Raw genomic sequence first — 27,218 nt, forward strand, 5'->3', positions numbered from 1 at the left:
AGGTTTAAGTCTGTAATGCAAATACATTCAGCATCACTAAGGCTGGTTGCCCCTGCTGGAGTGTAGGCAGTCACAGAGAATACACACGGTGGTGGTCTGAAAAAAAAAAAACGCTTGGACATGTGCATTTAAATAAATTTAAAAAAAAGGTTTCAGAATGTGTCAGTCTGTAAAAGTGAGTTCAAAGTGTAAAAAGAGATTTTCACTTGGCCCAAAAAAAAAAGAGCAGTAAGTGTGCTTTCAAATTGGCAAAGAAATTTCGTTTTGGGACTAATGTGAAAACATGACTCTGTGTGCATAGAAGAATTATAGGCAGAAATTTATTGCGTCTTGCTCTGGTGATTTCACAGTTGCAGTAGATGGAAAAGAGGAGCGAATTTTTGGGGGAAGAAGCAGAGGCTTAGCACACACCCATGTGCTTGCCATGTATAGTCATGCACAGTAATTAGAAGCGAGTGGGGTTTTCAGGTTTAAGTCTGTAATGCAAATACATTCAGCATCACTAAGGCTGGTTGCCCCTGCTGGAGTGTAGGCAGTCACAGAGAATACACACGGTGGTGGTCTGAAAAAAAAAAACAGCTTGGACATGTGCATTTAAATAAATTTAAAAAAAAGGTTTCAGAATGTGTCAGTCTGTAAAAGTGATTTCAAAGTGTAAAAAGAGATTTTCACTTGGCCCGAAAAAAAAAGAGCAGTAAGTGTGCTTTCAAATTGGCAAAGAAATTTCGTTTTGGCACTAATGTGAAAACATGACTCTGTGTGCATAGAAGAATTATAGGCAGAAATTTATTGCGTCTTGCTCTGGTGATTTCACAGTTGCAGTAGATGGAAAAGAGGAGCGAATTTTTGGGGGAAGAAGCAGAGGCTTAGCACACACCCATGTGCTTGCCATGTATAGTCATGCACAGTAATTAGAAGCGAGTGGGGTTTTCAGGTTTAAGTCTGTAATGCAAATACATTCAGCATCACTAAGGCTGGTTGCCCCTGCTGGAGTGTAGGCAGTCACAGAGAATACACACGGTGGTGGTCTGAAAAAAAAAAACAGCTTGGACATGTGCATTTAAATAAATTTAAAAAAAGAGCAGTTTGTGTGCATTCAAAATGGCAAAGAAATTTCGTTTTGTGACTATTGTGAAAAGAAATGTAGTAATATATTTAAATACAATAAAGGATTTTTTTTTTAGTTTTTTTCAGGTATTGCTGAAGAACAGTGAACAAAATTTAAGATGCCTACAAAATCTCGAGTTCAAAAAACGCTAAAAAAAAAACTATATTTGAAGACAACTGGAGGACCAAAGTTAGTAGAAGATGCTGATGTTGGGAAAAAGAAAAAATCTTCTGGTAAGCAAAAAAAACAATTCCTAAACAAAATATTCAAAACAAACAAAAATGTACAAAATGTCTGTTCTCGGAAAAATGTAACAAAACCTACAGAACAGCAAAAAATTGAGGATTTAGTTAATGCAAATATACCTTCTGCAATTGAAAAGTTTAACATAAACAGAAAAACAGCATTTAAAGAGATACGTAGAAAAATGTTTCAGAGAAGAGTTATGTCCAATTTGATAAAGGATATAAAGAAATATAAGCAAAAGGCTAAATATTACAAGAGAAAAAAAGAAATTGAAGCCATTGCAGCAAAAGCATTAGAATTAAAAAGGAAACTATTCATATTAATTTTGAATAGGATGCGTACATTAGATAAAATGGTTAATGTACTGAAATCACAAAGCAAAAGCAAAAGAGTAGTGAACAGAACAAACTTTTGTAAAGTGTTTTTAGGAAAGTGGATGCATAGTTCAAGTAGTGAACCTTTTTTTAATGAAGAAAGCTATTTTCAAAGTAATAGTTTGCTGCATGCAGTTGACACCAGAGGTCGTTCATACGAAGTAAAAAATGGTTGCATAATGGAGAAGGAGATAATGGTTCCAAGAGATGAGGTACAAGTGATGGCGGATGAGGCTATGGGGAGACGTCCTAAAGCCCCAGTGTACACTTGGAATTGTAGTAGTATTTGCACTGTGCGTCAGGAATCTATTGACAGATTTCGAGAGTTTCTAAGAGAATATAGTAAAAAAAGTGTAAAACAAAAGATTAAGGTGCTTCAAAGTCTGGATCCATGCAAAGTGAGAGAGAATACTGGTTTGCAGGGTCATTCTCTTGCTTGTCTATCTAGAAAAGTGTGCAATAGTGTTTTCCATCATTTTAGGATGCTGGCTGTTCATCATACTGAAATGAGAAAGTTTGTGAGACGGTTGTATTTTGCCAAAAGTCCAGCAATACAGTTAAATGAATTGAATAGGGCTCTGTTCCGAGGAACGGTATCAGATGTAGAGAAGGTTGTTGATGAAATTCAGTTTTGTTACTTTGGTCCTGAACAAAACAGTGCAGAGAAGGACACAGTAAATGAGGCAGAAGTGGAAGAGAATGTAGAACCTTGTGTAAGTAAGACATTTAATGATCACATAACAAAATTTGCAATAGTCTCTAATGAAAGACCAAATGTTACTTGTATTTGTTGCCGCAGAACTCATTATAGAAAACAAACTAGGAATGTTGATCTCTACAGAAAGAGTGAAAATGAAGATAATTATAAGTGGATGGATTTTGCCACATATATATTTCTTGAAAATTGTTTTGAATTGGGTGAAGATCAGCGTATTTGTAAATACTGCTACAACAAGTTAGAGGAAAATAGAATGCCGACCAGAGCTGTACATAATAATTTAGAATTGGATGCTATTCCTGCTGAACTTTCTGAATTAAATACATATGAGTCTATACTCATTCAATGTGTTCATCCGTTCCAGACCATAGTACGTATGGAGCCCAAAACTGGTAAATTACCTCCTTCAGATTTACTGAGAGGTTTAAAAGGTAGAGTGGTGTATTTGCCCTTGAATTTGAAAAAAAATATGGAAACTATTGATGCGGATACTTTGGAAACTGAACCATTAATTATTCTGGTTAATGGTGTACCTACAAAGAATAAGAAGATTTGGCAGGAGCTGGTAGATGTACGGAAAGTACAAAGAGCAAATGTGTATTTGAAAAGGAATAACAAATGGTATGAATCAATTTATATAGAAGAAGAAGAAGAAGAAGATTTACAAGAAGACACAGAAACACCAACTGGACAAATTGAAAAAGTGGACAAGTCAAAGGAAGAAGAAATTTATGAACATTTTAGCATACATCCTCTTCATTCAAAAGAAGTTATGGGAGACAATATTGATCTATTTCAGATGAAGAAAGCAAAAGGAACTCCCGTGAGTGTATGGGAGGAGAGCTTGGAAGCTCGATGTTTCCCCAGCTGTTTCCTAAAGGAAAAGGAGGACGATACGATGAACGTCCGGAACAGATTCCAGCTTCTGAGTATCGGACTACAAGACTATATGCTGAAGATCCCAGATTTCGACAAAGTATTCCTTATTTGTTCCATCTTTTATTTGAAAGCGACTTGTCTGCACTGTCTTATGCAGTAAATCACATTTTAAAAAGTGGAGTACATTTACAAAATGTGTCTGCTAAGGATTTTATGGAGAAAGTGCAGCACCGAGATGATCATTTGGAAACACAACTGATCAATCTGATGGCTTGTCAGCGTGGGACAAATGAATATTGGTACCGACGCCATGGTGAATTAAAATGCATGTTACGGAATTTAGGAACACCAACATGGTTCCTTACCCTAAGCTGTGCGGAGTACGCTTGGGATGATTTACTGGATTTTCTACGAGAGGCAAATTCAAACATTAAAAACATCGAATACAAGACAGCAGGAGAACTGTGCTCATTGGATCCGGTTAATGTTTGCAGATATTTCAATCATAGATTTGAGGCTATGATGTCCTTCATCTGCAATAAAAAAAATCCACCTCTAGGAGAAGTAGTGGATTTCTTTTGGAGAAAAGAGTACCAGGCAAGAGGTGCTCCTCATATTCATATGCTGTTGTGGATCAAGGATGCCCCAAAGTTTGGAACAGATACTGATGAAGCAGTGTTATCTTACATTGAAGAATATGCAACATGTGCTATACCAAAAAGCACAGAAGAGAAAAAGTTAAAGGAGCAAGTTTTACGTTTCCAAAGTCATCGGTGTGGAAAATACTGTCGACGGAAATACAAGAGCAAAGATAAATACTACACTAAATGTCGATTTGGATTTCCTAGACCTGTTCTTTCAAATGGAAGAGTTAACAGTTTTATGTCATCTGTGAGACATACTATCACAAGAAAATCACCTAAGAATACCTACAACCTTAAAAGAAAAGAAGAATCAAAAAATATAAATGACTACAACCCAGTGATTTTATCCATGTGGAACGCTAACATGGATATACAGTATGTAGCTGACAATTCCATTGCTGTTGCTCGATATGTAACGTCTTACATTACGAAATCAGAAAAAACAGAATTGAAGGAAATGTGGGAAGAGATTTCTCACGAGAAAACTGTCAGTAAGAAGCTGTACAGTTTCAGTTTGAAGATGTTATCGCATCGAGAAATTGGATCCTACGAATGTTCAGATAGGTTATCTTCTGCAAGTCTCTACTCGAAATCAAGAAGAGTAATTTGGGCAAGTTTAGGCCTTGCAGCAATGAGAAATCGGATACTGAAATCTGTTGGAGAAATTGAATATTTGGCCAAGAATGACCCAGAAAGTACAGATATTTTGAAATCAAACATGTTGGACACATATTATCCCAAGAGAAGTCATCATCTGGAGAACATGTGTCTCTATGAAGTGCTGCAGAACTACATTTATTCACGGAAAGCCGCAGAAGACATCAACAATGGAAAATATAAAGTCATTGGTGAGGAAGGATGTTTGGTGAAGCAAACAAAAGGAAGTTTGATAAATCACCGGAAGCTGAGTTGCGACACTACTGACAAAAAGGAATTTTACTACTTGGCTCTTTTACAGCTGTTTAAACCATGGCGTACAGAGGATGAACTACTGGGAGAATTTCAAAGCTATGAAGATTCTTTTAATGCTTGCAAAGACAGCATACAATGCAATACATTCACAACTTATCTGCAAATGTTAAATGAAGAAATTGAACAGGAAACTACAATTGCAGCAGAAATAGCTAGAGACAGTTCTCAGGACAGCCAAAGTTCAGGAACACTCAGTCAAGATCCCCTAGGACAACCAATCGTTGAAAATGAAGCATCAATAGCCATGCATGAAGTGGAAACGGCTATGAATCAAGCTCAAGGAGAATTTATAGACTTACAAAATTTGGAAAGACAACTGAACGAAGAGCAGCAACAAATTTATGAAGAGATCAGAAAAAAAATTGATCACGGATTTCTACATGAAAAAAAAGAGTGCTCATGCACATCATTTCATCCAATCAGGATGTATGTAAGCGGACAAGCTGGAACTGGAAAAAGTTTCCTAATAAAAGTCATCAGAAGCTACCTACAGCAAAAAACGGATTCTACTTTGTCTTGTGTGGTTACTGCTCCAACTGGGTTAGCAGCATATAACATAAAAGGAATCACTTTACATCGTTTGCTAATGTTACCAGTGGAGCATGAGAACAAAATACAATACAACAAGCTAACTGGAGAAGCATGCTTGGAAGTTTCAAGAGTATTGAAGAAGATGCAAGTTCTCATTATTGATGAGGTGAGCATGGTATCAAACTTAATGCTTGCCTTTGTGCATTTAAGAATGCAGCAAATTCTGAAGACAGACTATGACGTGTTATTTGGAGGAAAACACGTCATAGTTTTTGGAGATCTTTTGCAACTTACTCCAGTTAAAGGACAACCAGTGTTTAATACTGTGACACATGAAGACACGAAGAAGTCATTGGGAAGCATCGGTAATACAAATATTTGGTCCTTCTTTGAGTACAAGGAACTTACAACTAATATGAGGCAAGCAAACGATGAAGAATATGGAAGTATTCTGAAAGATATCAGGATTGGACTACTCACAGAAGCTGGCAAAAAAGCATTACAGAGTCGGCTGCTACATGATTTATTTCCAAAGGAAGAAATAGTTGCAGAGAAGATATACAAGAACATTGCAGAAAACAAAAGTGTCATCTGCTTAATGCCAACTCTACGTGAATGCTCAATATTCAATGAGGAGCTTTTGAAATTGGAAAAGGAAGATATCAGGAAATTGGAAGCAGTGGACAAAATTGAGGATGGAAGAATTACTGTCACATTAACAGGCACACTGAAAAATAAATTGGATTCACTAGAGAAGAACATTTCCAAAACAGCTGGATTAGAAAAAAATCTATATGTTTGCATGAACTGTAGAGTATTTTTAAGGAGAAATTTGGATGTTGAAAAAGGTTTAGTTAATGGAGCTATGGGAAGAGTTGTGGGTTTTATTAATTATCAGAAAAAAGATGGAATTGAATGTTTAAAAATAAAATTTGATCAGATAGAAGAAGTTAAAGACATTTGTCGTTGTTCAGTTTGTTTCATGCTTGTGAAAGACTTATATGTACGTAGGAAGCAGTTTCCGTTTTCGCTAGCATATGCTGTAACTATTCACAAGTCTCAAGGATTGACTGTAGATTGTGCATTTGTGAACATTGGTTCAACTGTGTTCAAAGAAGGTATGGCATATGTTGCTTTGTCATGAGTGAAAACATTATCAGGTTTATTCATGATAGACTTTGATGATTCAAAAGTTAGTGCTGATACAAATTGTGTAAAGGAGTATAATAGATTAAGAAGAAGCTATGCTTCTCATTTAGGTCAGTATCCTGTGTTGGAGAAACGTGTAGTTTCTCGTAAAAGGAGAAATGAGAATATCTGTAATGAAGATGTAGAGAGGAGGAAAAAAAAGAGGAGTGATGTAATTGCAAGCAAAAAGAATAAGGAAAATGAAGAACAGGTTGTAGGATGTTATTTTGAAAATAGCTCTGGTGTCAACTGCTACGCTAATGTAGTGCTGAATGTTGCATTTTATCTGGAAAGTTTGCAAGAGCAGATAATAGTAAATCAGGAAAAAAGATTCTGTTCTGTGCTGAGTCTCCTTTTTGAAAAGCTGAGTAATGATAAAACTCAAATAGAAAGTGCTACTGAAATTAGAAAAGTTTTAGATGTATGTTCAGGACGAACACAGTTTTCTCAAAATGTACAGCAAGACGCACAGGAATTCTTGATTTATTTTCTTCAGGTACTGGAAGAAGAAGGGGTTCCCATTGAAAATTTATTTGGTCTCTCTTATAAATGGGAACATAGTTGTGAAAACTGTTATAATATATGTGGCTCTAATGTTGATTCTGAAAGGTTTATTTATTTAACATTGCCAGAGAGTAAAACAGTCACTTTTGCTAAATTAGTTAAAGATGCTAATCATAGCATGCAATGCGGTGAGTGTAAATCTGACATGTTTTCAACATTAATTTTAAAGGAATACAGACAGTATGTAATTTTAATGATGCAACGATGTAGAGCTGATGGTTCAAAATTGGATACTTTAATAAAGAAGTTTACAGGACAGCAATTATCAATTTCAGGAAAAACTTTTGTAACAGTGGCAATAATTTTCCATGATGGACCTACTGTAACTTCTGGTCATTACACAGTTTATCTTAAATGTGAAAAAGGCTGGACACTGTGTAATGATTCCCAATTGATTTTTAAGCAACGTTTGCCTTTTGATTTAGCAAATTCCTATCTAATCTTCCTGAAACCTAAATTTTAGAGAGATTTGGCAACATCTGGACAAAACAATTTTACCATTTTATTGGATTACCATTTGGAATTTACAAATAAAAAGATTTAACAAATTATCATTTGCCCTAATGGAAAGGTAACCAATTGTAATGTGGAATTTTTCCATTTTTTAAGGAAACTTTGGAAAACCAAAAATTTTGAAAAAATCGGTAACATCTGCACAATTTAAATTTTGGAATGTTATTGGATTGCCATTGGAAATTTTTTCAAAAAAGATTTTTAAAATTACTATTTGGCCATGCGGAAAAGTAAACAATTCTATTGTGGACTTATTTAATTATTAATTAATCTTTCGGAAACCAAAATGTTACAGAGAATCGGTGACATCTGTACAATTTAAACTTTAGATTTTTATTGGATTACCATTGGAAATTAAACAAAAAAAGAATTTTAAAATTACTATTTGGCCTAAAGGAAATGGAACCAGATGTATTGTGGAGTTATTTGAGATATATTATTGTGATTATACTTCTGAAACTAAAATATCAGACGGTATTTTAAAGAAATAAGTATTGATATTAGATGATATTTTTTAAGAATATTATGCATTTCTATAAAGTTATGTTTATGCAAAAAGAAATTGTGGGCTTTTTTAAAACAATCTTTGAGATTGTTAATTTTTTTTTTGCCTGCTGTTAAATGATGAATGCAATTGCTTTCACAATTTATAGTGAAATGCAATATTTTCTGAAAACAGCAAAAAAAAGGCAAAAATATTTTTTGAAAAATATGTAAATATGTGTACTGTATTATAAAATGTTTTATTAAATATTAATACTTTTTTCTTTTTTTTCAGATTGAGATAGAAAATTTTCGAAAACTAGAACCATTTTTAAAGCAATTAAAAAAAAAATTAAATGAATAAATCTTTTTTTGAGTGGGTATGGTAAGTCAATAATGTCATGGTCCCTTTTTTCCACTTCTCTACAATCACATTTTCAGTTTTTAATTGTAGTCTCTCAAGGACCTTGTAAAATGATAATTGATTTTTAGTGTTTTTAAAAAAAAAAAAAAAAATTACGCGTACCGTACGCGTACGGTAAAAAAAAAAAAAAAAAAAGTTTTTAAAAAAATATATAAAAAATAGATGAAAGGTAAGGTTGGCTCTTAAAAGAGCCGTTGTGTTCATGCAGGGACAGAGGAAAGAAAGATTGGGAATATTAGACGGTACGACAAGTGTGCTGATCTATTTTACAGTTCACTAGGGAAATACTGGTCTCCCTATAAGTAATTAGATCGTGACAAGTGGCGCACCGTACTTCAACCCTCGTAAACCGAGGGTTAATTTCCAGAGGACCAGAAAAAGGAGATGCTCCCCCCACAGATGAAGGGCTCACCTGACCTGCAGAAGAAGGACTCGGCCCTGCAGATAATGGTCCAGGCTGAGCTGCTGTGGATGTGCTTGGTTGATTTACTGAAGGGTTACCTTCAGTAAGTCGAGCATGTGTCCTTCTGTGTACATCCTTAAGGTGTCTCATCATGGTGTGATTCCCAAAGGAATACTTCCTGTCAGGATTCCCTCTTGAAAGTACACGCTTACACAGCTTGCAAGTCACTAAGGGTGCATTTACCTTTTGCTGGCCTTCTGGAAAAGTAAAATACTCCCATACGTAAGAGGTCTTTTGTTTCCTCGCTCTCTGCCTCAAGGTAGTGCTGCTAGCCTCACTCTCAGAAGAGCTCTGCTGTTCTGCCATCGTATCACAAAGACAACCCAGCTCCTTCTCCTAAGGGATCACAAGCAGAAATGAGGGGAATGGGTGTGGTGTAGGAGAGTTCTAGAACTGAAAGTAGTTTCAACCAATCAAAAGTTGTGTTTCATGATCACATGACCAACCGTACGCTTACGGTGCGCTTACGGAACGCTTACGGCAAAAGTACGCATGCGCGTAAAAAAGACACGCGCTCGCGCGCATGCGCATAACAGTCACTCCCCGACACTTCCGCGTAACGTGCGCGTGTAGCGTACACGCGTACGCGCCCCACGCGGAGTACGCGCGGCTACGCAAATTGCGTAACTATACGCAAACAGCGTAGATAAATTACGGACATTGCGTAAACCGTACGCTAACCGTAAGCTTACCGTACGCGCACTAAAAAAAATTTAAAAAAAGGAAAAAATGTATTGCTAATAAATTTTACCTGTTTATTTTATAAAAAATGTAAAATAAAAACATATTGTAGAATTTTAAAAATTTAACCATAGTCTTTAAAAAAGGATAGAAAATTAAAATAAAAATATGTAAAAAAAAAAAGAAGAAAAAAAAAAAAATTAGCATTTAAAAAACCTTGCAAATTCACTGAAAAAACCATGGGTTTCACACACGTTATAGTTAGGAATTAGCATTTAAAAAACCTTTGAAATTCACTGAAAAAACCATGGGTTTCACACACGTTATAGTTAGGAATTAGCATTTAAAAAACCTTAGAAATTTAATGAAATAACCAAAGGTTTCACACATGTTATAGTTAGCTGGACATTTCACTCGGAAAAAACCAATGAAATTCCCCCGTTATAGTTAGTTCAGCTAACTATAACTCGCGCGCCCGCAATGCACTACTGATGACGTCACATATTACATCACTCATGACATGGTCAGTGACATCACTCATGACATCACTGATGACATCTCAAATGACATCACTGATGACATTATCCTCGTGACAGAGTGGTAGACCTCCTCTCACCCTAATATAACCTTTGATACAAACATTCAAAAATAGAGACTAAAATTTTCAAAAAAATGGACATACCAATAACAGTTACAACAACCTATTCAGTAATTCTAAGATCCACATACACATCCACTCATCCACCAACAATCCTATACAGTCACTCATACATGTACTCACACATCATATGTACTCATACACCTAAACATCCTGTAACACAATGCCACTCATCCATAGAGTTACTCACACATAGTCACTCATGCTAATAAAGAATCAAACATCCATTTACTTGCATATACAGTTATACACACACCACCACACTTACTTTTACAGAAACTTACACATACTTAGTCTTTTAAACAATCACTTATAGAAACACATACTTATTCATACAGGAAGTCTACCAATCTCTCACTCTCACATATACTCACTTATAAACACCAATACTCACATATACTAGTTTAAAACATATGTAGTTACTTATGAAGACACTATTGAGACAGTCATTCACTCACTAACACACCCATGCACACACTCATCCACCCATACAGTCCTGCACACATGCGGTCTTCAACACATACAAACAGTGAGTCACTCATTCATGCATCTATGCACTACGTAATACCCCCCACCGCACCATGAAGACACTCAGACACTCATACTGATACTCAAAAAAAACAACTATTAACCTATATAGACACTCATGTAGCTACTCACCAACCCATGCAGCCACTTATATACAAAGTGAGAGACTGATACAGGTATTTACACATTTAAACATTACTCACTAAGCCATGTATTCAAAAAGATACACTTAATCAGTCAGTTATACAATCAATTTTTCAGAAACAAATCATCAATTTAGACACTTATATACTCATTTATTCTTCCATCGACCTTGAGATATACATATATAAAACATATTTAATTTTCAGAAAAACACACATTCACTGGATGATGTCATCAGTGATGTCATTTGAGATGTCATCAGTGATGTCATGAGTGATGTCACTGACCATGTCATGAGTGATGTAATATGTGACGTCATCAGTAGTGCATTGCGGGCGCGCGAGTTATAGTTAGCTGAACTAACTATAACGGGGGAATTTCATTGGTTTTTTCCGAGTGAAATGTCCAGCTAACTATAACATGTGTGAAACCTTTGGTTATTTCATTGAATTTCTAAGGTTTTTTAAATGCTAATTCCTAACTATAACGTGTGTGAAACCCATGGTTTTTTCAGTGAATATATATATATATATATATATTTGGAAGGCGTTCTAAATAGAGATTGTTGACTGAGGAAAACACAAGACATGTTAGAGGTGAAGCTAGCTACAGTACATGAGCATGAGTGCAAGCCTGAGCTTCATGTCAGTGCTAGGTTATCTAGAGGGACCTTATACATTTATGGCAAAGAAATGTTCTCAATGAAATTACATCCCTACACTGTTGAGTTTCTCCCAGTTGCCCAGCCCGACTGCGGACGTAGTTAGGAGTCATATGTGATTTCTTTGAATACCAGAAGCAGTACGTTTAGGATTTTGTCTCGGATTATGTTCTGTGAATCGGCCCCTTTATTTTTATCCTTCATATGTGCGAGCATGCTCACTCATATGAAACAACTGTGCACCAATGTTTTAAGTTGTTTGTGGGAAAAGTGAGGATGTGACAATGTATTATATGGGAAAATGCACCATCCTAAAGTACATGATAAGGATATTTATTGCAAGTCACATCGGAGTTCATAACCTTATAAAAGAACTTGGCCTTCAGCCTCGTAACTTTATAAGGTTATGGAACTCCTCAGTGACTTTAAATATCCTTATCATTTATGGCAGGGGGTACTTTATCCCTTATATCTTGTTTCATACTGACAAATGTATCCCTTTCATTTGTTCACAACTTTTTTCATAGATATCCTGCTGATGTTTAATTTACAGCACCATGAGCCATAGACATGAACACAACATACAAAGGTGTGGCTCTTATACCCAATAATTTGTAAACACGCAATGCATACTGAAGATAGACAGTAACTTACTCAAACTTAAAGTGGGTGCAGTCGTCGGTGACAGTTCCTGCTCCCCAGGTGCTATCTAGCAGGTGCCATCTTTCGTCCAGGTAAACAGCATTCCAGGCGTGATTACCATCCCCAGAAAATATGTCTCCCATTTTGTAATTATGACCTTTGGCATATCCGGAAAGCTGTACACACTGCACTCCAGCAATACTGCAATGGATAAAGTTATTTTATTAATTTATTTACTCAGAGGTATTTACTGTGCTGCACCACACATGTCGGCAATGGATGCTTAAGGGAGTGAGTCATTTTACTGGCTACATTAGAAACATACCGGCTATATTACAAACATGATTACCCAGCTTTAGCATACAGTACCTTGGCAATTCTGTAATTCATATTGGTTGTACATCAGGTGCATTCAGTTTTGGAATGTACTACGAGGGGTAATAAACATTCCATATACAAAGACTACAAAGAAAATTCACTAAACATAAATATAAACAAAACTCTTTTTTTTAAAGGAAATATCTGATGGTCTTGATAAATAAAAGAAATAAAACTCAAGGAGGGAGATTTACTAAGATTGTATGCCATTTTTGCATCACAAAAGTGACGCAAATTGGCACAAAATCCTTTTTTCCCAATTTACTTTCTAGTGCTAACAAAACTTGTGTAGCACTGGAAATATTGGGAAAATAATGCAAAGCAGCACATAGCTTCCAAAGTAGGCGCAAGGAAGGAGAAATGCTTTGATTTCTCCTTCCTTTTCTGACTTTGCTTGTGTGCTGCACTGTACAACACACATACAAAGTGGGAAAAGGTTTCAAATTAGTCTAAGCATAGTATATTGTACTGGAAGGATTCCCTTTCAGTGCAAAACCTATGTTAGACTCACAGAGACACCCTTGCACCCTGGCATAAAGCTGTCTCTGTGGCGCACAGCAGCTGATTTCAGCACTTGCGCAAGGGGGAGGGCAGGAGAGTGCTTTATTTTAATAAGTTGGGCACTCTCCTCCTCTCTCCTCTTCACATAGCCAAGCACAGCATTTGCGGCTGCTGCTGTGTGCTATGTGAAAACATGTTAAATCTCCCCCAAAGTATTTAAGTCTGATCAGGACAAAGTAACGCACCCTTCAATAACCCTAGGCAAGTCTGAACAATGGGAGCGGTTTCTTCTGTGGTTAATAGTAACAATTTGAAGCGATTTAGCTAGTTGTTCTCCGTTGTTGCTTTACGGATGCCTCATTACACTATACATTTTAAGAGGCTGTTGGGCAAAGGTTACAAGTCTGGGTTGGTTATCCCTCAGTCCATATGTGAATGCTGTATTCCATACTTAATTAATGTATTAGAAAGAACGTGTAGGGGGGTCAAACGCTTCGCTTTGTATCCAACCTCCATATGTTGGGGTTACCAAAATACCAAGGCTGCCTATTCTTGGTAGGATCTCAAGTCTCATAACCCTACACTTCTTGTCTCTTTATCTCACTCTTGCCCATTTATTCCATCCCTGCTCTCTCCCTTTGACACTGTTTCCTGTCTTTCTCTTACTATGCATGTTCCCGCCTTTCTCTCTCTAGCTCTGGGTCAAAGTCAAATGGTGAAAAATAAGTGCCCATTTCCTGAAATGTGTGATGTTCAACACCTGCAACCACTGTCACAGATCAAGCATTGTCCATTGGTCTGGAACTTGCTGTAGGTCAAGAGAGGCTCTGGTGGAGGCACTTACCTTGCTTGATAACCAGCAGTGAGTCAACCTAGATTCACACTACCTAGGGAAGAAACCTTTTCACCCTTCAATGCAATTATTATATTGGCCAGCCCAGAAACTTTTCTGCAGATTAGATGGAGGTGCTGAGGACACATTGTAATGTTAATCTGCAACAGACCTTTTGCATATTAGGATGGAAACTTATTTGGCACTGCTGGCAGTGCTTTAAATGGGCTGTATTCACCGGTACTAAGAGTCAGTACTTCTCAGTATTCTCCCCTTGAGTACCAGAACTTTTCTTGTGCTAGCAGAGTTCCTGTACTCCTATTGGCAGCTGGGCTCAGGCTCTGAGGTATGGGTTGTGCAGCACAGGTGCTGCTGAATACCAGCTTTAAGATGGAGCATGTCTGGGAGGCGCTTTGACAGTCAATGGCTAAGGTATTCCAGCACTGGGTTGCTGCAGAAGCCTTACATTCTAACTGAACAGGAATGAGGAGATGTGACCTGACAGCTAGAGTTCCCGATGTTAAAACTGTGGGCTGTCAGCAAGAATGTAAGGTTGCATAAGCAGCCCAGCGCTGGAATACATTTGCCATTGACTGTCAAAGCACCTAACACCCTTCTGCTAATTTGACTCATGTGTACCGAGAGTAATTGGTATTGTGCTTGCAGTTTTCTGTACCACAATCTTAACCCAAGGGCATTTAAGTGCTTTACATGAAAAGCACAACTTTTACATGAAAGCATACTTTTTTGTATTCATGGCAATGACAGGTGAAATCCCAGTGCAAATCACTTAATCTTTACATTAGGAATGAGCATTAAAAAACCTCATAAATTCACTGAAAAAACCCACAGGTTTCACGGACGTTATAGTTAGGCTGGCATTTCAGTCCTACAAAACCAGAGAAATTCAGCTGTAATAGTTAGCTGCACTCTCAATAACTCACACCCCTGCAATGCACTGCTGATGACATCACATATTACATCACTCATGACATGGTCAGTGACATCACTGATGACATTTTTAGAGTGGAACAGAAATGCTGCTACATGTTCAACCATTTCTGAGGAATTGCAGTGTGTACAAGTTACAGTACATGTTAAGAAGGCTTCTTCAAAATATTGTTGCATTCATAAAGGTAAAGTAATTTGTTAACCCTTTTTAAATATATATTTGCAAATTTATATATATTTTTTTTTAAACTGTGAGAATCGTTCACCGATCGTGTACCAGTCACGCTAGGTGCGTGAATCCAAGGACTGTGCCACCATATTTGTTTCTTTCCGAAGGATGTACGATGGGTACATGGTTTCCAAGTTTTGCATTTACATTTTTTTAATACATGTTATATACTATATATTTTTTTTAAATCAATCGTATATGTGTTTTATTGAAAGAGTTATAAAAGTGACATTAATATAAATATTTTGAATGTTTGAGTTCCTATAATGAAGTTAAGGAAGCCTCAATGGTCCCGCGTACCCTCTTGCACATATTTCTAGGTACGCAATAGGTTCGCGAATCCAGCGCACATTTTTTAGTTCTAAAAAACATATATATATATATATATATATATATATATATATATATATATATATATATATATATATATATATATGTGAAGACAAGTCCTGAACTCCCAATCGAGCTGGGGAGTCTAGAAACAGGTACGGACCTCGAACCACACACGTTGCTGTTTGTCCAATGAAAATATGCCAAGCAGTTTAAAGTTTCATTGCTGATTTATTCCATTAAGTCAGACAAGTGTCCGCCTCAGACGCGTTTCGATCGCCTCCGCGATCTTGATCACATATATGTATATATAACTTTATAATATATATTATACCAAAAGATTTACTTTCAAATTTGTAAATTTACTATATTTTTAACTGGAATAAATATATCATATTGTTTAAACATATTTGTTGGAATCGCGTCCGGTGCACAGTGAATATGCGCCCGGTACGCGACTCCCATGTGACTGCAAAAGAAAGGATTTCATTAGTTAAGAAGCTTTATATTCTACTACTTGGAGGACTCCACCCAATTTTTTCATTCTTCCAGAAGCATGTTTAGAAAAATCACCTCTTGTGTTTTCTCTCCCTTTTCATTTATTTTTTGGGTGTTTTTATTCAGCACTACAAAATAGCATCTGCAAATCCACCACAAGATGTATTTGAAGATGAAGTGGAACTGGAAGAACCAATAAAAAAGAGAAAGGAAAGTGATGGGTGGGCTTTTTTCTCCATTCCACCTGGGAAGAAGAAAGTGAATGCCAGGAAGGTGACTTGCCCTGTGTGCGAAAAAGTTTTATCTTGGGGCTCTGAGAAGAAATACTCCTGTGGAACTTCATCAATGATGAAGAATCTACAAACAAGGCATCCTAACCGTCTCACTTGAGAACAGCACCGACTAGAGCACAGGATGATGAAGTCCCAGGAACAAGTACATCTGCGGGATCTACTACATCACCACAAACATCATTGCTCATACCTGAGTTTGCATGTTTAGAGCAGCACTGCAGAAAGTGCAAAAAACTACTTTGTGCTGGAGAACAATCTATTGCTGCAGTTAATTTTTGTGCTGTTTTTGCAATGACGTTTTAATTGCAAAATGTTTTCAGAACTTTACTACAGTTTGTTGCTTTTTTTTTTTAATCTTATTTTTATTGAAAACACAAAGAAATACAAGAGTTAGAAAAACACAAAAAAGTTCAAAAAGAAAAAATGGTTTGTTTTAGAACCGCCTATTTTGTTAAAGATAGACAAAATTGTATGTGTTGTATGAATTAGGGCAACAGTAATGTCTGGGTCATTGGATGAGTGCATGGGTAGTACCTGAGAGAATGGATGAGTGAATGGCTAGTGTGTGAGTAAATGGTTGAGTTCAAGAGTAGTGCCTGAGTGATTGCATGAGTGAAGCAGTACTGTCTGGGTGATTGGATCAGTGCATGAGTAGTGACTGCGTGAAAGGATGAGTGCAATGGTAATGCTTGGGTCATTGGATGAGTGCATGGGTAGTGCCTTGGAGAATGGATGAGTGTATGGGTAGTGCCTGAGTGAATAATTGAGTGCAAGAGTAGTGCCTGAGTGATTGCATGAGTGCATGGGTAGTACCTGGGTAATTGCAGGAGTGCAAAAATACTGCCTGGGTGATTGCATGAGTGTGAAGGCACTGCCTGGGAGAATGCATGAGTGCATCGGTAGTGGCTGAGTGAATGGATGAGTGCAAGGGTAGTGCCTGGGTGATTGAATGAGTGCATGAGTAATGCCTGAGTAATTGGATGAGTCCATGGGTACTGCCTGAGTGAAAGGATGAGTACAAGGGTAATGCTTAGGTCACTGGATGAGTGCAGGGGTAGTGCCTGAGAGAATGGATGAGTGCATGTATAGTTCCCGAGTCAATGGTTGAGAGCAAGATTAGTGCTTGAGTGATTGCATGAGTGCATGGGTAGTGCCTGGGTGATTTCATGAGTGCAGTGGTAGTGCCTGGGTGATTGTATGAGTGCATGGGAAATACTTGAGTAGAAGTATGAGTGCAATGCTAATGCTTGGGTCATTGCATGAGTGCATGGGTAGTGCTTGAGTGAATAGATGAGTGCATGGATAGTGTCTGAGTGAATGGAATAATCCAACTCAAGTGCCTGCCTGATTGGATGAGTGCATGGGTGCTGCCTGAGAGAATGGATGAGTGCATGAGTAGTTTTCTGTATGATTCCATGAGTGCAGGGGTAGTGCCGGAGTGATTGGATGAGTGTATGAGCAGTAATGAGTAAATGTATGAATGTAAGGGTAATGCCTGGGTGATTGCATGAGTGCATAGGTAGTGCCTGACTGAATACATAAGTGCATGAGTAGTGTCTGAGTGAATGTTTGAGTGGAAGAGTAGTGCCTGGGTGATTGCATGAGTGTATGGTTAATACCTGAGCGATTAGATGTGTGTATAAGTAGTGCCTCCTTGATTGCATAAGTGCATGGGAGTGCCTTAGTGAAGGCTTGAGTGCAAGAATAGTTCCTGAGTGATTGCATGAGTACATGGGCAGTGCATGAGTGATTCTATAAGTGCAGATATACTGCCTGGGTGATTGAATTAGTGAATGGCTAGAAAGAATGCAAGGATAATGCCTAGGTCATCCTATTAATGCAAGAGTTGTGCTAGAGACAATAGATTATAGCACAGGTAGTGTTTGCGTGAAAGGATGACTATTTGGCTGATTACATCAACATGATGATAGTTTGCAAATAGTGTAAAAGTTCAACAACGAACAAATAATTAAACTTTAAACATTTTTCCACTTTATCATGCATAATATATTATTTATTATTACCTTTTAAGTAATTTGATATATTACTCAATAGAACTATTTTAGAATAGTATTCTCCTAAACAGTATTAAAACTCTTTTGAAACTTCAACAGTACCTACTATAAAAAAGAAAAAGAAAAACTGTTATTTAATGATAATATTTTACAGAAATTATCATATTATATTTTTCAGGACTCAACATAAATTTAGAATTACATAACATTTTGGGATTCCCTTTTTGTTATTGTCAGATTCCACTTAATTTCACCATACACAGGGATTTTAATGTAGTATCATCATTGAACAGTTGGGAAAAAAACAGTCAAATTTATTGTAGAAAAAATCAGCGTACAGCATCATCATCAATATGTGTAGCTATGTGTTTTCCTAGCTACACTTTCTTAATTACTTCCTTCATCTACATTAACTTCATTATTTATTTCAAATACATTTCCCTAAATGTGGACTCTTATACATCTGGTTCAATATAGACAACAAATATATAAAGTATTTCCTTTTAAACACAATTTTCCAAATGCAATATTAATTAGTGCAAATATATTCCAAACACTAATTATAAATACTGATACTTTCCAGTCCTGTCTACTTTCTGTTCACATCTTCCCAATAGGCCAAATGATGTACTCAAAACTTTGGCTTCAAAAATAACAAATATGGATTTGGTAATTCATAAGGCAATCTAGGTTTGAATCCCAAGTGGGCATCATTGAAATATGTCCATCCTTTATTACACTTAAAATATACAGTATAGTGTCCAGATGTTGTAGTAGGTCCATCATGGAAAATAATAGCCACTGCTGTAAAAGTTCTTCCTGAAATAGATATTAGAGTTCTAATAAAAAATTACATTTTCGTTTCCAATTTTCTTCCATTTGCTCTACAATGTTGTAGCATTAAAATGAGATATTTTCCAAATCTTTCTATATGTAATGTAGACAACATCTCTGATCTACAATGTGAACATCTCAAGTCCAGATTAGCTGTTTTTATCAATTTGTTAAAAAGTACTGATTTGCAGTCTGGTATCATCTAGTTTATGAATCGTTCTGTTTGTATTTCAGTGGCAGGAGTAAATGAACACTCTTCACATTTATGTTCCCATCGATAACTTAGTCCAAAAAAAAATTAAATCTGTATTCCTTTATGTTCTAATACTCCAAGCATAAGGATTAGAAATTCTTGTGCATCTTGTTGTATATTAGGAGTAAATGTCAAGGAACCAGTACAAATACCAAATTATGCCAAATACCAGAAGCAGTATGAATTCTATGTCTGTCAGTTACTAACTGATGAAGTACATGATGTAGTAAAGAACAGAATCTTTTTTCACAATTTCCCATGATTTCATGATGAAGAACTTGTAGATAAAACACAACATTCAGAATCACATTTGCATAACAGTTGATACCTGAACTATTTTCCAACTGGTATCCTTCAATGTCATCAACAGTTTCCATTTTCTTTTTCTTTACGCCTTCCAGTTTCTCTTCATTTGTTTTCTTTTTTTGAACCTCAATCCCATCTTTGAAATACTTCTGTTTTGGACACACTACACGTTTCTCATATATAGGATATTCACCTAAATCAGGTGTATAAAGTCTTCTCAAACGTCCGTACTCTCTCACGCAATTTACATAAGCAATAACCTTTTTCTCATCGAAATCTATCAAATACAAACCAGACAATGTTCTTACTCAAGACAATGCAATGTATGCCATTTCCTCTTTGAACATTGTACTTCCAATATTTACAAAAGCACTGTCTAAACTTAAACCTTGAGATTTATGAATAGTTACTGCAGATGCTAAAGACAGAGGAAATGGTTTTCTGCAAACATACACATTTTTACAAGCAAAAAACATACAACACAATGCCCAAAATGTCTTTCCTCTTTAATCTGATCAAATTTTATAACCAAAAATTCATTCCATCTCTGTTCTGAAATTTTATAAAATCAATAACTTTTCCCATTTACTAGACCTTCTTCTACATTCAAATGATGTCGTAAAATTACCCAGCAGTTTATACATACATGTAAAGTCTTTTCTAAGCCTGCAGTTTTAGATACAGACTTCTCCAAAGAATGCAATTTAGCCTATAGTTTCTCTGTAAGAAAAATAGTCACTCCCTGGTGTTCAATTTTGTCAATACCTTCAATTTCCACTATTTGTTGTTCTTCAAGTTTCAAAAGTTCTTGATTAAATGTAAAACACTCTTGCAGTGTGGCATAAGGCAAACTATAGACTTCGTTTCTCCAAGCTTATTGTACATTACTTCAGACGCTGTGTTTCCAGTTGTAAATAAGTTCCTTAGTAGCTGACTTTCTAAAGCTTGTTTTCCATGTTTCGTCAAAACACCAATTCTTATGTCTTTAATAATGTTTCCATAATCTTCATCACTTGCTTGTCTTATATTTTTAACAAGTTCTTTATATTCAAGATGTAACAAAATGTTCACAATTCCAATAATTCCCAAAGCTTTCCTAGTGTCTTCAAAGACATGTGTTTTAAAAACAGGTTTTCCTTTTACAGGCTTATGTTGTAGTAGATCTCCGAACCCAATTAAATATTTTCCTCCAAACAGAACATCGCAATCTGTTTTTAAAATCTGTTGCATCCTCAAGTGTACAAAGACAAGCATTAGGTTAGAGACCATGCTCACCTCATCAATTATTAAAAATGTCAATTTCTTCAGTACACTTGACACTTCATAACAAGCTTCTCCAGATAGCTTCAGATATTCCAATTAAATTATCCAGTTAAACCGGTAGCATAAGTAATCAATGTAAAGTAATTCCTTTAATGTTGTGTGCTGCTAGTTGGCACTGTTACAACACAAGATAAATGTGAATCTGTAGTTTTGTGTAGATAACTCGTCAACATTTTCATTAAGAAACGTTTTCCTGTTCCAGCTTGAACGCTCATGTACATTAGAATAGGTTTAAATGATGAACATTGGCATTCTCTTTTTTTCATGTAAAAATCCATGTTGTATCTGTTGTTTTACTTGTAGATATATTTCTTTTTGTTCAATATTTATTTGTTCTTCTAACTTTTCCAAGTTTCTACCTCATTCATGGCTATTGCTGCTTCATTTTTGATAATTGGTTTTCCCAGTGGATCTTGACTTTGTGGACCAGGACTTTGACTATCTTGAGAACGTTCTCTAGCTATTTCTGCCACAATAGTACTTTCTTGTTTAATCTCATCATTTAAAATTTGCAGATATAGAGGACACATTGTGCACTGAATACTATCTTTACTTGCATTAAAAGAATCCTCACACCAGTCGAAATCTCCAAGTAATTCCGTTTTACTACACTAAGGCTTGAACAGTTGCAGAAGTGCTAAATAGAAAAATTCCCTCTTATCTGGACTTTCGCAATCCAGTTTTCTGTAGTTAATAAGATTTCCTTTGGCATGTTTTACCAAATGTCCGTCACATCCAATTACTGCATATTTTTTCCCTTTTATATTTTCTGTAACTTTTCTTTTAAAGCTGTAATATTGAAGTATTTCATACAGACACATATTTTTGATATGTGGACTCCTTTTGGGATAGTATGTGTCCAACAAATCAGTTTTAACAATATCAGTACTAGTCAGTCATATTACTTTATTTCGATAAATCAATATCATAAAAAGACATAGGAACAGAATTTACACACGATCATCAAGTGCAATAAATACATAATAAAACATAATATATATACATACTAATACTAATTACATTTGAATACAAAAATATATACTTTCTATTAAAATCCATACCTAAAAATACATTTAAAAGAGGTCAGTAAAGATAAAACAAACTGTTCACGTCGAATGCAAAGGACTCATCAATGTAAGGAGAATTCAAAGAATAACCAATACGGAATATACAATTCATCTTTCTATTAAACCGTAGTCACCCGGTTATCGGACACCATCCTTTTCTTAGTCCTAATAGCCCCCACAAGAAAGTTGGCAACATGGAATATTATCCTAGGGGTTTGTAATAGCTGGAGGAACAATAGTGCTGGCTTGACCTGTATAAACCCCACCTCTTTAAGAATCGGTCTCAAGAATTTCCTTCTTAGGACCGTAAAGTGGTCACAAAACATCAGAAAATGCAGAGTGTTCTGGGTCGAAAAATTATCACACTTGCATGGCGGAGCATTATCTGGCGAGCACCAACTTGGAAAGTAACCCAGAGATAAGTGGATCAAATTCAACCGAAATCGAGTTAAGAGGAAGCGGAGATAGGGCAGGTTGACAATGGTCAAATATGGTTCTGGGCCCACGTGGGTACACAAAATAAGGCTAGACCTTACCATTGGTTTCTCAAGCTCCACTTGTTCCCTATCTAGGCATAACATATCTCTCATCATACCTTTAATTTGAGCTATATCTTTCGTAGTTATACTAAAAGGGGCTGAAAAAAGATCCGGTCTCCCTAGCTTGGCAAGGCTATCTTTGATGTAGGCTAGCCATGGAATCTTGCTTACCCCATCTAACTGCAAGCAATCTTTTAAAATGGTGTGATTGAGGGGTATTTCGTGGTTCAGCCAGATCCTGAGCCAGGCCAAGACAGGGGCTATTTTTATCAGGTCTGAAATGTACCCCAAACCTAGTTCAGAATGAACAATGTATGTAGGAGTTGACTGGGGTACGGAAAGAACTGACCTGAGAAATTTATTTTCGGTAATCTGGATGCTGTCCGTAGAACAATAGCCCCAAATGGCGCTGCCATATGTGGCAACAGCCAAACTTTTGGCTTTATAAAGTTGTAGCAAAGTGACTATTGGCCTCGCCCCCAGTTTTTTTATAAAACTCTGAAGGGCTGAGGAAGATCTAGCAAGAGCAAGATTTCTATTTTTTATCTGGGGACCCCAGGATCCTCTCTCGTCAAAGGTGATCCCTAGGTAGGGGAAAGTGGCTACTCTACAGAGCTCTTGATTCCCGCATGTAAATGTTTTTATTGACTTAATGTTTTTAGCCTTACCCACTATCATAATTTGGGACTTTTTGACGTTAATCATTAAATCCAAGGAACCCATGAAGTCTTCAAATGCGTCCAATAGACGTTGGAGGCCCACACCAGTACGAGAGAGCAAAACAGCGTCGTCCGCGTATAGGAGAACTGGAATTCCAAGTTCGCCTACACGCGGAACGTCCAAGGTAGCCATTTTTAAGGAGGATTCGAGTGCGTTTATATAGACGGTGAAAAGGAGGGGAGCCAAAATGCACCCCTGCCTTACCCCTCTTTCGGACTTGAAGTGACTAGTGCAGCGACCTTCCGAGGTGACTCTGATCGCGGCTGTTAGGTCAGAATGAAGGTCAGCTAAAAGACAGACAAGGGCCCTATCCAATCCTCTGTCAAGCAAGATATTCCACAGCTTGGAGCGATTTACAAGGTCGAAAGCTGACGAGAGGTCCATGAACCCCAGGTACATAGACCCCTCCCTGGCTCTCGTATATTTTTCGACCATTAGATGCAAATTAAGGCCCTGATCAATGGTACTTCTTTTTGGCCTGAAACCGTACTGCACATTGGATAGTACCCCTTTCTCAAGTAGCCAATCATTCAATCTAGATAGGATAACCCTACCCAGTATTTTCACCGATGAATCGATTAAGGAGATCGGTCTATAACAGGATGGATCTAACCTATTGCCCTTTTTGAAAACCGGTATGATAATGGATTTTTTCCATGAATCCGGGATTTTGTCAGTTGAGAGAACGTTAAAAACATTACATAGAATTTTGGACCAAAACTTAGGAGCATGTTTGAAAACGTCCCCAGGAACCCCGTCAGGGCCTGGAGCTTTGTTTTTCGGGGTCAGTTCTATTGCCCGTTCCACTTCAGCTGCTACAAAGACTACAGTAGTCTTAGCGGAGCGTAATTCGCCAACTACCTCTTCAATAGGGGCGGCAGTGATAACAGTGCTATTGGATTCAGAGTATATCTCACTGAAGTGTTTAATCCAACCCTCATCCGGGATGTTTGCCTCTAAAGGTGTGTTTGAGTCCTCTGAAAAGAGTGGTTGGTTTATTATTTTCCAAAATAGGCCACTGTTTTTTAATGTGACAGGATCTAAAAGTTGCTCTAGAGCTGTATCTTTCAGAACCTTCTTTCTTGCAAGAATTGTACGTTTATACGCGGACCTTGCACTTGTTATATCCACACGGATTTTAGGAGTGGCTTTCAGGGCTTTTAGTAGATCACAGTGAGCCTTTGAGCAGTTCTTATCAAACCATCTTTTGCCATCTAACTGCTTTAAGCTCGATTTATACTCGAGGCTACGGGCAATTTCTGTACAAATATGATCAAAAGCCGTTATAACCTCGTTGCTCTGGGTTCTGTTAGATAGACATATTGCAACATCATCCTCAGTCCTAGACAGAACCTCCTGTAGGAGGGTTTCAGGAACTATTTTTGTCCATTTTAACCTGCGATTTTGGTCTTTAGGCATGAGATTAGCTCCCCCTTTGTGTTTGAGAGATTTCAAAGAAATTACATCTGCAGATATTAGTTCTAATAGAACAGGATTGTGGTCGCTAAAAACTGATACCTCTGTATAATATTTAATAACATAGTTTAACAAAAAAGGAGTCAAAAAAATATAATCGATAATAGTGCCCATGTCATTTCCTTTAAACGTAGGGGATCTATCTTTCCCATCCCCGCAAGCTGATTCGTATAGGTTCCAACTTGCTAAGAAAGATTCAAGAAGTTCTCCACGCCTAGTATGTTCTAAGTGCACAATGGAAGAGAGGGGGGGAACTTCGACGTCCTGGCTAGGACATGGTAGGGAACATGGGTGTATATTAAAATCCCCTAGTAATATTAATTCAAAAGTATGTACATTAGTGTTATAGACTGACAAAAATTTGTCCAGTGACTCTAAATTGTGACTGGTACAATCATTAGCGTTGGAGTTGTAAAAATTAACAAAAAGTATCTTAGCCCTATCTTGCAAGGCAAGTTCAACAATCAAACAGTAATCGGAACCAGATGAGCATTGAGTAAGTTTGCCCTTTATGTCCAGTTTGAATAAACTTAACAGGCCTCCCTTAGGTCGTCCTGCCACACTGCTGATGGCTGGGATGCAGAAGTGGCTGTAGCCATCCATAGAGAAACTATTTGTCCGGTCCCAGGTCTCTTGTAAAGCGATGATGTCAAAGGCTTTAAGTGTCAGTTGCCAATCCGGGTTTCCAATTTTGCTCTTTATGCCAGCAATATTCCAAGTGGCAATTTTGAGAGATGGAGATATAGCAGGTGGCTGAGTGGGGTTCCTCGTGATGTCGGGAAGTCAATCGTTTTCCTCCAATGAGGACAAAACAGAAAAACGATTATGAAGGGGAAGGATGTTATACATCTGCCTGTTCACTGGCTGCTGACCAAAAGGTTCCCCTCCATTTTGGAACACAGGAGCATTCAAAGGCCTAGTGGGATGACGACCAGCCATTCCCCCAGTAGGAGCGCTACCACGATACTCTAACTGATGAGATGGTGGTAAAAGAGTACTGGCCAGATGACTATAGAAATAACCAAGTGGTCTGGCACAAACAGCGTTATCCTGGAGGGGTAAAGAGGCAGCTCTAAGGAGAACAGTGGCAGCATGTTGCGGATATTTAAAATTAACAATAATGCAGTCCCCCCTGATGTCTTTCTTACCGTGACCAATCCAACCAACTCTACGAGTGGATAAAATGTCGTGTGAGAAGGCCACCGGAAAGCCACAATTCTTGTTCAACCAGGCAAGTGTTTTATTTTTTAAAGCGTCATGGGTTTCCAACCTGGGGTTAGACATGCAGGAGTCAACCTCAGGAACATTAGTTAGTACCACGGTGTAAGGAACACACTGTGGTGGAAGGTTGACAACGTTTCTCCACATGGGTTTACTGTGCCCCAAGGCGTCACCCCTAGCTACATTCTTCGGGGCGTTCTGACGACTATTTTGTACTATCTGTGTTTGTCGTAAGGATGGAGGTAGTGCAACTTTAGAACGCATTAATGGCTGTGGTAATGGGGTAGTAGACAAAGCGTTTGCAGTCTGAAGTGCCTGGTATTTACCCCCAGAGCCATCTTCCCTGGTATTATCAGAAGTAACTAAGGCGGGTTCTGATAGACTATGTCCTGTAGGGCCCGAAGAGTCAGGTTGGATGGAAGTCAGTGGGGAGGTCCCAATCAAGTTAGAGTCTAGGAGACCCTTAAGTCTAGTAACCTCTTGTGCAACTGAGTCTAATTTTGCCAGCAGTGGACTAATCAAAGCCTCTAATTTAGACTCTAATATAGTAGCCAGGAGTTCAATGTGTGGTGGATACAAGGGGCTACCCTCAGCGTTGTTTATAGTCTCTAAAACTTTGTTTGAGGGCACAGAGTTAACCCCCCCGGTCAATGGTACTGAACCTTGCTTTTTGGGTTTACGGGTCACTACCCTCTTAACCGGGATCTTCCTACAAGCACGCACTGTTCTCCGAGCGGGAGATGGAGTTTGTATAACCTTGATAGGTGATACCGTGCTCTGGCTAGAACTAGGAACGTTATCGGTTACCCCTTCGACTATATTGACTAAAGTAGTTGCATCGGTATTTACGTCTGCATTATCAATATTGACACTTCCACTGTCTGGGGATAACGTTAGGGAAGACGACATAGTTGACCTTAGTGGTGATGACTCCGGGCTTGATCTGCCAAAAGAAAGTCTCCTGTCTTGATTGATCTTGTTTACCACTCTGACAAGATAGCTGTCCATGGTCCTAGTTTCGTTGGTGGCAA

General features: G+C 37.5%; 1 protein-coding gene across 1 annotated transcript in view; it reads right to left on the reverse strand.

The window, feature by feature from the left end:
• The window catches only part of LOC146785336 (kyphoscoliosis peptidase-like), an 800,115-nt gene that overhangs the window by 378,890 nt on the left and 394,007 nt on the right, over window positions 1-27,218 (reverse strand). Inside the window, exon 5 of the mRNA XM_085633022.1 lies at window positions 12,434-12,622. Coding sequence (XP_085489148.1) covers window positions 12,434-12,622 — 189 coding nt within the window. The remainder of the gene's footprint in view (window positions 1-12,433; window positions 12,623-27,218) is intronic.

The sequence above is a fragment of the Triturus cristatus genome, chromosome 11 (genome assembly GCF_964204655.1).
Source record: "Triturus cristatus chromosome 11, aTriCri1.1, whole genome shotgun sequence".
Classification (NCBI taxonomy): Eukaryota; Metazoa; Chordata; class Amphibia; order Caudata; family Salamandridae; genus Triturus; species Triturus cristatus.